General features: G+C 43.3%; 1 protein-coding gene across 3 annotated transcripts in view; it reads right to left on the minus strand.

Moving 5' to 3' along the window:
- Positions 1 to 207: 207 nt before the first annotated feature.
- The window catches only part of nova2 (NOVA alternative splicing regulator 2), an 87,130-nt gene continuing 71,085 nt past the window's right edge, over positions 208 to 16,252 (minus strand). For all 3 annotated transcript variants that reach the window (XM_080888558.1, XM_080888557.1, XM_080888559.1), the window contains one exon: positions 208 to 10,090. In XM_080888558.1, coding sequence (XP_080744684.1) covers positions 9,068 to 10,090 — 1,023 coding nt within the window. In that variant the 3' untranslated portion in view covers positions 208 to 9,067. The remainder of the gene's footprint in view (positions 10,091 to 16,252) is intronic.

Here is a 16,252-nt window from a genome sequence, read left to right on the forward strand (position 1 = left end):
TGTGCACCATATTTTGCATAGACACACAAATAAACACAGGTTCGTTAACTAACACACATTCACGACACACGCTGCTCACACACACCCTCGCGCGCGCACCTCGATTCGCCCAAACACACATTCGGTCCCCACCCTCAGACTTGCGATGTGTTACTGTGATGATGCAGAGTGTGGTGGAAGGTGAAGAATAAGACAACGGAAGACAGGTGATGCTAAAATGAACATTTATAATGACTGCTGTTGCTGTCGCAAAATAAGAATCCTTAAAAAAAGACCTCATATATATTAGCACTAGATTGCCCACTTCACTGGTAATCCACAAGTCAAGAAACACAACTCACTAGGTTTTTTTCTCTTTACAAACACAATGCTACAATTACATTAAATATTCAGTAATCTTTAAGTCAGTTAATGAATGTTGTTAAAAGCAACCACTAAATACTAAAAATAAAAACAAAACAATTATAATATTAATTCACCTTTTTCCAGTCGTTCCCTTTTTCTCGTTGTGTTGTTATTTATTAATAGTATAATAATAGTCTGAGAAATAAATAGCTCATGTGGTGTTCTCAAGGCAATGGGGCAGGCAGCATAAATCAAGAGTGGAGCTCAGAGCAATGCAATGAAATGGTGGAGTCTAATCTCACACAGTCACTTTAATAGTTTCAACATGTCTTTGATGTGGAGGCGAAATATGGAGATATGATACAAGTTTGGTTCTGCAGGCAGCGGAGTGGTTGAGCGGCACCTGCAGAGGTTAATCATCTCTAAACTATCCTTCTATGTTATGTAAACTAGGACTGTATTGCACAAAAGTTAGCAGCTCATCTTCCTCATTTTGTAGCCCGGGAGAAGCTTAATTTCTTCTTCTTTTGTTTTTCAATTTTCTGCCTCCGCCTCCCTGTTTTTGTTTTTCTTTCTCCGACTTGGAGGAGCTGAGTCGAGCCGTCTTCCACGATGATATGTCTCTAACATGACCAAGCGTTTTCAATCACTATGGCTTGATGATTAAAAAGATACTAGTGCCACTACAACTCACTGTTAAGAAACATCAACAAATGTACAAAAGCAAGCCTACGTTGAGAATGGCTCGGACTATTTCTCAAGATTAGTATTATTATTTGATGAGCACACTTATCTAAAAAGTTGGCTAGCCGACATGAACGCTAAACAGCGAATACAGTAGGTAAATCAACACTAATAACAACAGCACAGGTTAACACAGTAGAACTAGCATAGCCGATTATACAGGCAGACCTAAGTATCGGATACAGAGGATGAAAAGTGTTACGATCGTCTACCGCGTCCACTAGTTTCTCTTTATGCTGCCCGCCCCTTTCTGCTCAACACTTCTCTCTTTACACCTCGGCAAAAAATCTGACAAAAATATTTACAATGAGAGAGAAAAAAAATGAAATTGTGGAGAAACAATTGTTTAGTGTTTTATCCTTTTTTTGTTTGTCTGCATTTTTTAAAATATTTTTTTCTTCCTTTCATATGTTTTTTTTTGTTCTTTTTTGACTTATAGCTCCGAGAACTGTCCCCAATGGTGAGCAACAAACAAACAAACAAAAAAATCCAATCATATCAGCTAGCATTGCACAGTCTCAGAGAGGTTTTGGGGATGGAATGGAGAGTTATCGTCCAAACAGTTGGATGAACACAGAAGGGGGGTAGGAGGAGGAGGAAGAAGGTCAATAAAGTTCATGAGGGGGTGAAAGTTCAAAAAGTTCAAGAAGACAGAGGATGGCTGCGCAGCTGACGGTGCGTAAACACTCCCCACACCACTGCACTGGGGGCGGTGCATGTGTCGGCGTGCGTGGTTTGGATGTTAAACAACAACAAAAAAAATCATCATTAGAAAATGGAGGTTTTTTTTTAATCTTTCCCATCGAGAAAAATCAAATGGAGCGAGAGCGAGAGGGGTTATAGAGAGAGAGAGAGAGAAAGGTGGGGTGGGGGTATAGAAAGAAGGGGGAGGTGAGGAGAGTGAAAGGTGCCCCCAACACTATGGCACACAATCAATGAAGTCCCACAGGCTGAAGAAATGACAGAATTAGGAAAGCAGCTGGCATGAGCGGTAGGGCTTTTTTTTTAAGGTAGGTTGAGAGGCAGGACAGTAGGTAGGTAGCCAACCTGCAGAAGGGTTAATCCTTGTCGGGTTTAGCTCTGTGGGGGTGGTGAGGAGGAGGAGGAGGAGGAGGAGGAGGTGGTGGTGGTGGGGGGCAAGGTGCTGTTCAGTTGAGGCGTCATGAGCGACATCATGTTATGAGGGCGGAGCATGCTGGCTTCATGGGTGCTTCCAGGATGGATGTCCGACACACAAGAACAACTCAAAGAAACGCTTGGAATGGTAGTAGTAGTTGTTGTTGTTGTCTTTTTTTTTGTTTTGTTTTGCTTTTTTTCCCTCTCTGTTCTATTTTGGCACTCGAGAGAAGAGACTCGTGGGAGGCGGAGGAGGAAAGTGTGTGTATGTTTGGGCGAGGAGGAGGAGTGGGCAGTGAAAGTGCAAAAAAAGAGGGCATGGAGGATATTGTGTTTGTGTGTGTGTGTGTGTGTGTGTGTGTGTGTGTGTGTGTGTGTGTGTGTGTGTAGGGGGGGTGGGGGGTGGAGTAGGGTAAACAGGCTACATACAGAAAATGGCATTTTGTTAAAACTGGTTTGGGTTAGAGCATACAGTACAAATCAAAACCAGGAAAAAAATAAACAGAGAAACGAGAGAAGGAACAGAAAAACAGTGATATGACAAATGCAGTCTACCGTTGCTGGTGCTTCGATGGGGCCCGAGTTGGGGGAGGAAGAAGGGTGGAAAAGGGGGTGGGGAGCGGGGTCCCAAAAGATGTCTTAGATGTTGTTTTGAAAAGGTGGTGGGTGTGGGTGAGAGTGGGTTTGTGGAGGTAGGCGTGGCGGTGGAGGGTAGGCGGGGGGCAGAGAACAAGAGCTGGGGACTATGTCGGAGAGCCACACACCCACTGAGAAGCAATGAGGTCACCTGGCGAGCAGGTCAGAATTGAGTTTGCATTCCTCTACACGTTACAGTAAAAACAAAAGCCAACAAAAATAAGACATGAATAAAACATGGCTAGCCAGCTACGCCGCAACACAGACACCACGGAGCGGGCCTAAAGCAGACAAACTCAGAGGGCGGGAGAGAGAGAGGAGCATGCACATCTAAATACAATGCTGAATGAACACCTACAGTAAGGCTACCATCTACAGTAGTCTCGCACACTGACCCCCACCTCAGCTCGGCGTGCCGTGCACTGTAACAGCAGAAGGTTTAGTGCAAACGTGTCACTGAGGAGCAATAATGGAAATCCCGATCGTTTCCCCATCTCAGTTAGTTTTGTGAACAGCGGGCCACTTCCCATGACAACATCTGTCAGTATACGAAGCATGACCGCACTGCAAATCCGGAGAGAGACTTTGGCAAAAAAACAAAAAAATTTGACACCGAAGCCAATAGCATCTAATTAAACTGAACTGGGAAACTTAGGACAGAGAGAGACAGAGAGAGAGGGGAGGAGGGGGATCAGGATTCAAAACCCACACTGGCAATGTTCAGTGCTGTTTTTTCTCTCTCTCCCTGAGATCAGAGCCTTGGATTGCATGTTAAGGGAGTGAAAACACAATCTGTCCCAAATTCTGCAGCGAGTCACCCAAGGGAGGCAGGCGGTGCAGCACACAGCATAGTGTGTCTGTGCGTTATTTTGGATTTAAAAGTAAGGGAGGGGATCTTTCACCTCTTTCTCACACACTGTCTCTCTTTACGAGTCACTTGTGACCACGAGGGGCGGGACCAGAGATGCTCCATGTCATATTTGAGGTCAATAAGGTGCAATTCAATGACAAGACAAGCCAGAGCTCAGAGCGTGGGGGCTCAAAGGACAGACAACATATTAATACTGAGAGCCTGACAGAGTGCGTCGAGGGGTTAGTAAGGTTAGATTACAGAGACACACTAAAACACATGTAAGCCTCTACTGCACGCCAGTGGTCAGAAGAGTGATATGCAAACTTATGGAGAGGTGAGTACATTCATGGACAATCTCAGTCTATTATTTGAAAATAAATCCAGATTTTTTTTTTCTTCAAAAAATTGTTCGAAAGTTAAGTAGGAACTGAGAAGCGTTTAGTCCAAGCTCGCTCAACAAGTAGCAAAATAGTCTTAGGTTTGTTCGAGAGTTTTGTTCGTATCCCTCTGAGGAAGGTTAGACAGCTTAGCGACAAAATACTCACTCGGTCGTGACATCGAAATCAAACATCGTCTTCACCTGCAGCAGGTGGACCGGGACTTGACACGACTGCATCGAAAAACAACGAACATCTGAACGCGTGTAAAACAATACCAAAATGCTCTACCCTTATCGGCATGCAAAGATTTGTCTCCGAAAAATGAACAACACACACTTCCTAAATGGTTTTTCTTTTTTTTGTTTCTTTGATTTTTTTTTTTGTCCACGCTTCACTTTGATATCATGCAATATAGACGTGCAAAAAAGATAACATCTATTTCCACAAAATACATCTTCATCGTAACTATAAAAGGCTGTGTTTAAGAATGCTATCTAGTCACATTTTTTTTTTTAGCATTATTATGCTAACCTATCACTATATTGATACTCTAGCCCCAGAGTCATAGTGCTGTTGCATCCTGGGAAGAGTAGTTCCCAGAGGACAGGCTAACACTTGGCTAACATGGCGGTCCCTCGTCTTGTGGCAGGAGTGAAGAGGGATTGAACAAACTGCTATACTGAAGCGCTTTGTCTGTTAGTGTACCTAGTTCTCAAAAACTGACCCCCTATGTATTGATTTATAAATATGGTTCATTTGGCACTTTTCACATTTTCTTAATATAAAAGTATGTCTCCTCTTACCTAATGTGATTTAAATCAACACATTTACAGTTCTGTTTTGGCACAGGTTTTACTTGTTCAGGTTAAAATTATGCTCTTATTAACTTATTGTCAGCTTATAACAGAGCGTGTATTACACTGCTTGCAACTAGCCTCTCCAGCTAAAGGACAGATTTCGATATGTTTTTACCTTGTATTTTTTTTCTTGTTATTATTATTAAATAGCAGCATCTTCCACAAATTGAAAAAAAAAATTACTCGTGTAAACCTATCCAACATCTACGGGTAAATCCAAAAGCTCCTACGGCACACAGAGGATAAGGGACGGGACGACACAACATGTATTGCTTCTAGTACTTGTCACATTTTATCTCAATCCCCTAACGTTATGATAACTAAAGAGATTAGCTGCTGTGTAAAAGACAGTCATCCTAAGGTTTAATTAATAAGATAAAAAAGAATTAAAGTATTAAATCAAATGGCACCTATATAAGAAATTTCAGTGCAGTTTTGCCACTGTAAACATACTGTGCTGCATGCACGCTTTCCAAAGCAGGGGGAGGAAACACGGCCACATGACTTTCAATTAATTAGCATTCAAAATCTTTAAATTACCTGAGTAATTATTGTTTCCGCTAAACAACTACATGTGACAAATTGCTTGTTTTGTCTGACCAACAAACCTAAAATTATTTTCCAAAATTGCTCAATAGATATTAAGTCCATAAATGAGTCTACCTGCAGAAAAAAGGCAAATCTTACTCTAAATGAAATGGAAATCAGCCTACTGAATGCATTCAGCACAGTATATTTCCATAGCAGAGCAAAAGCACACTGGCTTCCTGTGATCTTTTATGAGGTTTTGCAATAAAATCCAGTCAAACCCTATCAAAGAGAAATTATTCCCTCGAAATATGTGTGTGTTTGTGCAATGTTTTCCAAGCTAGTAATGTATCTCGTCACTGTTATGAAGTACAAACTACAAATAAGAGTGTTTATGCACTGTGCCCTGCCAGCTATGACTTCCTCTTCGGGCGTGGTTATTTTCTGATAGTGTCGCATTTGGTGGCCCGAGCCTCAGCTGCCCGAGGAGGCAAAGAGAGAAGAGGCTCAATCTGTGGCATTTGTCGGGGCAAGCAGCAGACATGCATTGATCGTAACACCAGACATAGTCACCCATGGAGCGATGTGGTAGGAGGAGAGGGGGTGTCAGGATGGGAGTGCACTGGAAAACTGAGGACGGGTGGGAGGGTGAGGAGAGTGTGGATGGTGTTAGATGGGAGTAAAGAAGCCTCCTTACCAAGCTGTGGAGATAAACCCTCACTGGCGCTCCAACAGAGAGTGACACATTCAAAAGCACAGTGGAGGATTTTGGGTCGGATTGGTTTCAAAAGAATCAAAAGGTCTGTTTGTTTAGTCTTAGAGGTGTTCCCTCCCCTCACCAGGCTTTTAGGTCAATAAATCAAATGCACCCCCTCCTCATTTTTGGCCTTTTACATTCCGTCATACTTCAGCTACTGTTAGAATTAAATCTCTGTCCAGGGACTTGCCTGTTGGATGTGCAGTACGTGAGAAAGACACAGCTGCGATAGGATATTGAATTTAGAATTTGTTCCAGTCTCTTTAATCTACTACTGGACACCTAACACTCCCCAACATCCTGCCCCCTAATTACGAAACACTTTTCCAAGATAACAGGTAAGTAGGATCTAATTGACCTCAATTGATTGATCCTCTTCATCGACCTAGTCTCTTTCACCTCCGTCAATATTCAGATATGATGTGCATTTCCGGTGAAGTTCTTCATATGCATTCTACATATATTTCATATATGTGTGTTTTTTTCCCTGCCATACAAAAAACCATCCAGTCAACGATGCCATCTATAGCACACATCCCTGACCTCATAGGTCGAGAGAAACTCTCCCTCGCTTCACAGTGCATTAAGACAAAAAAAATTCAGTGTACTCCGATTGTTAAAAAAAACAGACAAAAATAACACGACACAAACAAAAAAAACTCAACAACAGAAGAAACAACAGCATCTTCAGCAGCCTCCTGGGTCTACAGTGGGCAGTAAATCCGTTTCCGAGGGAGACCTACAGCTTGCCAGAGGCAGAAATGAGCTCAGCTCCCAGGACATATGTTAAAAATCTCTCATCTGCCCTTCATCTCATTGGCAGTTGGACGGATGCGTGATAAGAGCAAAGGTCAGTGAGCCTATTTATCTCCATTACTGATATGCACGCTGCCGTAAAAAAGCAAATCTACTAGCGAGGCTTGCAGATTCAGCAGTGGACCCCAGATAAACGACGTTCCTTTGTCACGTTTCAGTGTTACCTCCGACTAAATGTTTGCATTTCTCAGTAGTATCTTGTTAGTCTTAATTGCTCTCACTCTATCTAGTCTGTGGTTTGGGTTAATCCGAAGGGTTCGGGTGTCCACAGGCCGAGCAGCAGTTTATCCGAGAATTAGTTTCAGTTCAACTGGATTATTCATTTTAGTTACAACTTTACAATGCAGGCAAACTGCAACAGGGCATATAAACAGCAGTGATCTTTTGCAGCATGAGCTAGGAGCTAAGCATGATAACCAGGTAGGTTAATTCAGCTGCACTGCAGCCTGTGGTACGAGAGGTTTAGAGCTTTTCTTGCTAATCTAGAAGTCTTACTGCAGTCTGCATCATAGATATGGTGATTTCCCTTTTCTAGCACCAAATATGGCATCATAATGTTCTGTTTCAGTGTGAAAACGTGTGCGTGTCTGTGTGTGTTCCCTGTTCTTTTCTTTGACTGGATATATAAGGTGATCCTTCACTGTAATGATCCTAATGCCTGGGGTGGCTTTCTTACTGGACTTAAATAAGACATATATTACACTATGTGACATTACTATTCATCTTCAATCCACTTAAATTAAAACAAAAGAATCAAATCAAAAATAGTCTCATTTACATTCATGTCAACCTGAATTCACAGATTAAAAAAAAAAACACAACTGAGCCTTATATGGGTGAACTCATTAATAAATAATGACGAAGGTAATGATTCCTATATCGACAATATAGTTAATAGAATTATCACAGCAGACTGCAAAAAATGCCATAGATCCTGTGTGTTTGCCGCAGCCTGCGCTGTATCGCTCTTGTCGTTTATGGGTTTTTCACTATGTGAGGTCATCGGCATGCGCTTCGCCTTTCTATCTGAGACGTTAGAGCCACACGTGGGGGTGGGCGTCACATGCTGTAACACCCCTGCAGCGCTGCACTGCTTGTGGGATACATCACAGGTATGGGAAGGTGTGCAAAAGAAAAAAAAGTGCCCGGTTGATTCTCTTTCCCCGCACCTCTGCCCAATTTCACCTCACCCTTCATCTCCCAGACGAGGGGACGAGGAGGGAGGTACGATCATATGCGGGTGAAGTAATAGAAGGTGTCGGCGGTGGGGGAGGAGTCAAGGGCATTTCTTCTCTCGCACACCAGGCTGAGGTTTGCAGTCTTGTTTGTTATAAAACCCTTGTAAAAGGGAGAGGGGCAGGTCAGGGGAGCAAAAAGTGAGAGGGGCATTCAAGGGAGGTGGGGCGAGGGGTTTGGGGTAAATCTCCTAGAAGAAAAAACAAAAACCCTACTGGAGGGTGATGGGTGTGGCCTGCAGGGGGAAGGAGGGCTAAGGGTTGTTTCCGTATTGGGTTCGGGGGCGGTGGAGGGCTGAACCCTGCAAAACCCCAACCCTCCGCCTTGCCGCACCCATGCCCTTCCCTCCATCCCCCCACTTCCTGTAGCCTCTCAGGCAGTCGGCCTGTCTACATGGCATTCAGCTCTGTCCACACAATACACAAACAAACAGACAGCTTAATTTACTAAACGAAACAAAACAATAAAACAATAAACAAAACAATAAAAAATCCCAAAAGGTCAAGACGTTAAGTAATAAAACCTTATTTACATTTTGCACATTTTTTTCTTGGTTTTTCAGCGTAATAACTCGCTCCTCTCCCTCCTCGTCTTCTCAGCACATTTTTGCTTTGCGTCAAAAAAATTTTTTTTAATAGAGAATACTGAAAACACGCAGAAGAAAACGGTGCGAACGATTCCTTCCGACATTCTTGCTCTCCTCTCCTTTTTCCATTCTCACTTTTTTTTATACTCCTCCCCCAAGCCCCCACTCTTTTTTTTTCCTCTTTTCCTCCTCGTTTCTCATCGGCTGTCAGGTTTAGCCCACCTTCTGTGGGTTGGTGGCGCGTACCCCCTGCTCGTAGGTGATTCGCTGGCTGATCAGGTACTGTGCAGCCTGTGTGGCGGCCTGGGAACCTGTGATGGTCACCTTCCTGTTCCGAGTTCCAGGAATGAACTCGCCCTTCTTGGAGATCTGGATCCTGGCGCCGGTCAGCTCCTGGTACTCCACTAGCGTCTTCCCTCCTTTCCCCAGAATGGCTCCCACTAGGTTTTCTGGCACAGCGATCTCAACCACTTCCTTTGCTCCTTCTGCTAGCTTCTCTGTGGCCAGTAGAGATGATGCCACAAGTGGTGAAGCAGCGCTTAAGTAACCATTGGTGGCCCCTGTAGCAGCAGCTAGGGATCCCAGAGAGAAGCCTCCAAGACTGGCTGCAGGGTGAGCAGCGCTGGTGGATGCATCGCTGGCATAGGATGCTAACAAATTAGCTGCAGCAGCTGCTGCTGGATTTGCATTAGCTGCTACTGCGGCTAGAACCCCTGAAGCAGCAGCAGGGTTGAGCCCCAGGCCCAGAGAGTTGGTGTTGTAACCATAGCTGGCCAGAGTGTTGAGGGCAGAAGTGATGGCGAGCAAGTCGTTGCCTGATAGGCTGGACATAGTGGTTGGGAAGGCTCCAACCCCAGCCAGGCCTGCCTGGCCGAGCAGAGAAGAAGCCGTAGCCGCGGCAGCGGCTGCGGCAGCTGGCATGACCTCGGTTGAGTTGGCGTACGGTGAGCCGGTGGGGTTGGAGTTGGCGACTGGCCCTGTGATGTTGGAGTAGGAGATGTTGAGGCACGAGGAGCTCTGCGGGTCCTCCTGGATCTTCTGGACAATGATCTCCACTGCTTTCCGGTTCTGTTCGGGCTCGCCGCTGATGGTGACCACACGCTCCTGCAGGTTGATACCTTCTGGCTTCTGGGATAGCTGGACCCACGCCCCAGACTGTTCCATCACTGCCTTGACTGTAGCTCCGCCTTTACCAATGATCAATCCTGCTGTACTGTTGGGGACGATCAGCTTGGCCTGGTGGGAGGTTGGGCAAAAAAAGAGATAGGTTATTACTTAGTTATCGACGTTTTAAAGTACATTTACCCAGCAGAAATATAAGTGATAGATTTGTTTCTTTATTGATCAGGCAATTAATTCCACTACAATCCCAAAGAGAAGTATAAAGTCAGTCTTTCTACACAAATGTGTTTATCAGTGTTACAGAGAGATGTTCCTGATGTTTTACACTGTTCATGTTCAGCAGAGAGGGAAACGAGGCGATGTCTCACCTGTGAAGTTACGATTACACATGCATGATAACATCCCATCTTGAATTCAGTGGAATTATAAAATGAAGACGACATTATACAACGGACGATGAAGGCTCCTGTTTGCGAGATGCAAAACAGTGGGAGCTGTCTTTAGAGGTGTCCTTATAAAGGACGGGAGACAAAGAGATCCAAAGAAGAGATGAACTGAGACTGAACGATGTCTGAATACAGAGAGGAAGAAGGAGAGTTTCTGATGCGCTGTGTTTGTGCGTGAATGTGTGTCAACAGTGTAAAGATGTCCTGAAAGGAGAAAGAGCTGACACAGCCACTGAATAAAATGGACTGTGCAGGAGCAGATAATGAGTAAAGAGTGTTTTTTTTCTTTATTACTTTGGTACACAATAGCAAAAGAAGAGAGAGACGCAATGCGAGTTGGTGAGAGAACAGAAGATGAAGAGTGGGAGGGAAGGATGGATGGATGAGAGAGAGGGAGAGAGAGAGAGGGATTGCAAAGAGGCTACTTGTGTGGAAAAAAAATAACATTGACTCCCAGGGGTCAGCGTTGCCATGGAAACACAGCTCCAGCATTCAAAGGGTAGTGAAAGGGAGTGAGACACACATATGTACACACTCTCCTCACACCCAAACACGGCGCAGCATATTTAACTTATATGCATACAGAAATGAACAGAACAGTAATGCTCGCCAGTCGATGAATGAACTTAACGCACTTCATTTAGCCTTTCACAGTTAAAAGAGAATTGATTCACAGTGCATTTCTTAACAGCTGGAGACCATTTCAGCCAGGACCACTATAGCCAAAAGATGATTGATTATTTTCATCTGCAGTACTTCATATCTGGCATTACGGCTTTGCTCTGGGACCTCCCTGTGTGTCCACAATCATAAAAAGAGAGCCAGAGGAGGAAAAAGCAGCAGCAAACCCCTTACTCACAGGCTGGAGCAGGAGTTAGTGATGACAGACACCACACTGAAGTGGGTTTCAAAGCAGCATGCAGGGTGCAATAACTGTAGGCTAACTAAAGTAATTTAATAGCCGCCTTGCATGTGAGAGTTGCAAACTGGAAGCAAAATATCAGCTGAAGCCACCAGCTGATATGGGCCATCATTGAGATCTGTTGATCTGCTGGAATTGCATCTTCCCTCTTCTTCATGTTTTGCTGAATGAACAGATTAAAATAGTCGTAGGTGTTAATGTGAAATTTACGGGAGGCGCAGTCGTGGCAATTGCTCCACCCCTTCCACAAAAAACATTTAACTATGTGGCTGAAAGTTAGAACTGGTGGCAATTCTAACACCTATTCTTTATCTTCGTAAACATGTAGCTAATTGTATCTGATTTGGAATGGAACTTGTTCAAGTGCTCTGCTGGGAGGAGCCAGAGACGCTGAACATGTGGACAGTGCAGACTGAGCCACTAATGAAGCCGTTAATGCCTTATAGAGTTGAACAGCTGTAATAGGAGTCTAGCTTGCTGGGAGAAATCTGTTTTTAAATGTTATTTTGAGACAAAAGCAACACATTCTTTTTTTTAAGTTTCTATCTGCTGATTCGCTGCATAGTTTTTTTTTCTAGCTTTTTTATGCCGCTCTCTTGATATTACAGGTATGACCTTTTAAGTTGGACATAGAGATTTAGTCTTGTAAACCTAAAATAACTCTCTTATGGTGTTACAGAGAAGCTTGCCAAGTAGTCAGACTAAAAGTGAACACATTTCACTGAATTTGCCCTCTGTGATTTCTCTGGGTTTGCTCTAAGGTTAAATTCTGTTTATGGCAAGGACATTATGCAGTTAGCTATAAAGTTTGCCGTTTCCACTTTTCAGGGACAGGTGATTGAAGTGATTCATGTTCATTTTGTAAAACAAGCTTACTTGTTCTGCTTTATATACACTGTTGGTTGTTCATATCGGTGGTAAGTGCAAAATGACATTAACCCTCAAAAAGATAAAATTATCAATTTGTTTTTGCCCTCAGTTTACTGGTGGATAATCTACAATAACCCTTTTGTATGAAAAGGTTTACACGAGGGCTGTCTGCCACAAACAGATCTGATGTCTGCAGGGAGCTAAAGTCTGAATGAACTGCGTATATGAAGGGTTCACTGCTGCTCCACTGACGCAGGCAGTGAGTGACGCATCCCACTCTGCCGCAGCGCTGACCTCCGTGCACAATAAAAGCGTCACTTTGCTGACTGAGAACAGACCAGAGGAAAGTGTGAGACTCGTGCCAGCATTCAACAGCAATAATGGAAAAAGCCCTCTGCTGCAACTTGTTGCAATATGTGATCCTTTTCTCTTTTTGTGCACACAAGACAACAGAAATAGAAACAAACAACCTGCAGCAGATGTTGTGGACTTCTGCTGCACATCAGCCACCTAGCAAATAAATGAATGCCCTGCCTGGACTGCTATCTGTGGTCTGTCTGAGTGAGAAAAATGCTTATTAAGTGCAGAAAGAGAGACGTTAGGTCGGAGAAATGGGAGGACAGCGAGCGGAAAACATCACTGAGTTGGCATTGATGAAGACAGGGGAGTAAAATAGGAGAAAGAGATGGTGGAAGGGGATTATTGATTCAACAATCTGAGATAAAACATGAGCAGAGCCACAATTTTTTTGTTTTCTGGCTTTCCATGTAGAGCACGATGGGAAAAAAAGAGCAGGAAGACAAGGTAAAGAAGAATGTAAAGGCCATTTCATTATTTTCCCTGTCTGACACTTCTCCTTTAACCCCCAGCCCCCATTTGCTGCAGTTTTAAGCCGTGCAACATTGTGTGGAGGCAGCCTCGATTACAGAGGCTTGCTGCCACGCCGAATCCCGTGTGCTCTGCACTGCAGCTTTCTGTCAGGCGGGAGATGAATTTACATAGAAATAGAAAATTAGTGAGAAGCATGAAGGAGGGAGCGGATAACAAGAGCAAATTCAAACCTGCAGACGGCGCCACATTTTTGCTTCTCACTGCTTCAACTTGAATATTAGCAAATTATCTTTTGCCTGACCGTGTTTGTTTGTGAGATGTTTCTTTGGGATTAACAGGTTTTTTTTTTTCTTTTGTCGGTTCGTCATTCCTCTCAGACAGAATGGAAATTTGTAGCTAGTTTCTATTGATTAGCAAGCTGTTACGGCGAGGCACAACACAGCGATGCTCCTTCAACATGTCTCTTAGCGTCCTGCTGCTAACGGAGGCTTCGCTACAATCTGCCGTCCTGTGTAGATTCAGGAGAAGAGCAAAATGCTAACAAAGTGTGAACACTGCTGAGGCAGAGCGATTTTAAGGATTCCTTCCTAACACAATATAGTTTTAATACTATAAAGCACTGAAAGAGAATGGGGGTGAAATCATTCATGAAATATTTTCCTTTATTGATTTGAATAATATTACAGTGAAGTCACAATAAATGTGCTGTGCTAACATAGCGTTTTATGTGCTTTATGTTGTTGTTGCATCATCCACCCACTCACACCCACATCACTGGTGACTGAGCTGCAATATAAGGTGCTGGCCTGCCATTTGGAGCGTCAGCGTCTTCCCTGTGGACACTTCAACATGTGGCGCGTCTGGGGACAGAACTGCCACATTTAGTAGAAAACCTGCTCTACCACCTGAGCCACAGCAGCCCGTGATATAAAATAATCAACCTGATCTGTAGTACAGCGCACCCAACTGTTCTACATTTAATAACTCACGCACCTCATTCATTTGGAGAGAAGTTAAGTGCTTTGGTTATGTCACAACAGATAATCTACAAACTCTCAGAGGTCACACAAATGTGTGCAATTTTCAGTATTTGTTATTTTTTAATGACTGAAAGTGTTTTGAAATTATAATGTGTCATAATTCAGTCCAGATGCGTGTGTGATGGGAAATGATGAAAGTTTGAAAATCATTAGAAAGACTAAACATGCAGGGATACTGTGCACAACTCATGAAGACCTCACAAATCTTGAACATGAATTTGAATCTTTTTTTGTTTTGTTTTTGTTTACCAATAACTGATTGTAATTGACTATCAAGGCCTTTCTAAATGTCTCTTAAATGAGCCCTTGGGCAATCTTTTCACATGCGTTTAGACATTATGTTTAACAGTATTTACTTGGCTGCCGTTTGGTCAAACTGTTTATGGTAACCTTGATTTAAAATGTTCCTTTAGTCTAATCCAGGGATGTCAAACTCATTTTAGTTCATTAACCACATCCGGCCCAATTTGATATAAAAGGGAGCTCGACAAAATGCAAACCATAACATAATAAGCTATTGCAAGTACATTCTGAGCATGAAAGAAGAAAGTTTAAGGAATCACCCATTTACGAAACTGATGATTCACAGCCTGCAAAATCTTGAGAAAAACAAGCACAATTTTAACAATATGCCTAAGTTTTTCCACACTGACTCAGTTCACTGTCATTACACAGAAATGCTACTGTTGTAAATCAAAGAAGCACCCTGGCGCTGCGCCTTGGCTACGCCATCCTCCTTCGGTGTGGTGTGGCAGGCCGTGGGTAATGTCTTTTTCAGTAAGACGGCTGTTAGAGATGATTCTGCAGCCTCTGGTTAGGGTGAGATTAGCAAACGCACTCGTGATCTGATCCTTTCTTAACACGATGCAGGAAAAATCTTCATGGTGTAAAATACTGTCAAAACTCTGCAAACACTCATTCTAATCTGAACAGATGATTATGCTAATATCTACTGCTAATAAGTTAAGTAACAGTCAAATTTTGGATGTAAACATTTGTACAGATATCCTCTAAGCTGCCAGATTTGTGAAAAATTTGAAAAAATAAAATAAGATACCACTATTTGGCACTGCCTTAGATTTCATACAGCGGTCTAACCGTACATCCAAAATTCTGTTCAGGGGCAACGTTCTCCGGATGGTTGCTTTGCAGTGAGCAGATGAACCGGGTGGGGGTGAAAATAAAGATGAGGGATAAAATAATGAAGCGACAACCAGCAGGAGAACTGCAGAGAGGAAGGAGCTGAAAAGATTTTACTCATGAGCCCTTTCATCCTCTGCACTCTGCACTGTAACATTCACACACACATCCACAGAGTGTCGGTGTAGAAGTGGGAGGATAAACAGTGGTGTACAGTGATGTCTGCATCCCTCCTGGTGCTACCGATCACATCTACCATCTTTATAGCCGACTGATTCTCTGCTAATGAGGTTCTAGATTTGTCTCCACTCCTCCTCCGCTTGCTTCACTTTCTTTTCTCGCATTTATTTCTTTCCATATTGTTGATGCTTTTTCCTTTTTAAGGTTTCATAAACGTTAAAACATCTGTCAGTCCCTTAAAGCTGTGTAGCTGTGTACTCTTTGCGTCTTTCCTTATGCTGTGCTGTACTGTTGTAATTTTCCACTGTTCATTTCTTTCAATTTTCTGTGTTCAGTAAAGCAAAGCTCTTCTTGCAAGGTCAAACACAACTCACTCCCACTCCCACACACACACAAACACACACAGTTTTAATATGAAATCATCAACTTCATCCTGCTTTTATTTAGCTGACGCTGTTGCTTTGACTCGCTCCAATGACCGACTCAGCCAGGCAGCTCCTACCTACCCACAATCCCATGCTCCCAGCACCTTTCTGCAGAGCTGCCACAAAGAAGATTATGTGACAGTTGGCAGCACGCAGGCAATCTCTCCTACAGTGACAACTCTTTCATTATTTCCCCCCGTTAGCTGCTCAGGTTTAAAGCTTTTTGTTAAGGTTTCAGTTTTTTCTACGTTTTCTGATCTCAGGTGTCTCCTGTTTTCATTTGATTTTTTTCCCCTTCTCTTTGAAGAGTTTTATATCTGCTGGGAGAAACTTTCTTCCACAGAGCAGAGGAAGGTCTGGCTTCTATCCAGCTGCTGACAAGAACGCCCTACGGCTGCAGCTGCTAGGCTGAGGTCAAAGGT

This window comes from Rhamphochromis sp. 'chilingali' (genome assembly GCF_963969265.1).
Source record: "Rhamphochromis sp. 'chilingali' genome assembly, chromosome: 8".
NCBI classification, from domain to species: domain Eukaryota; kingdom Metazoa; phylum Chordata; class Actinopteri; order Cichliformes; family Cichlidae; genus Rhamphochromis; species Rhamphochromis sp. 'chilingali'.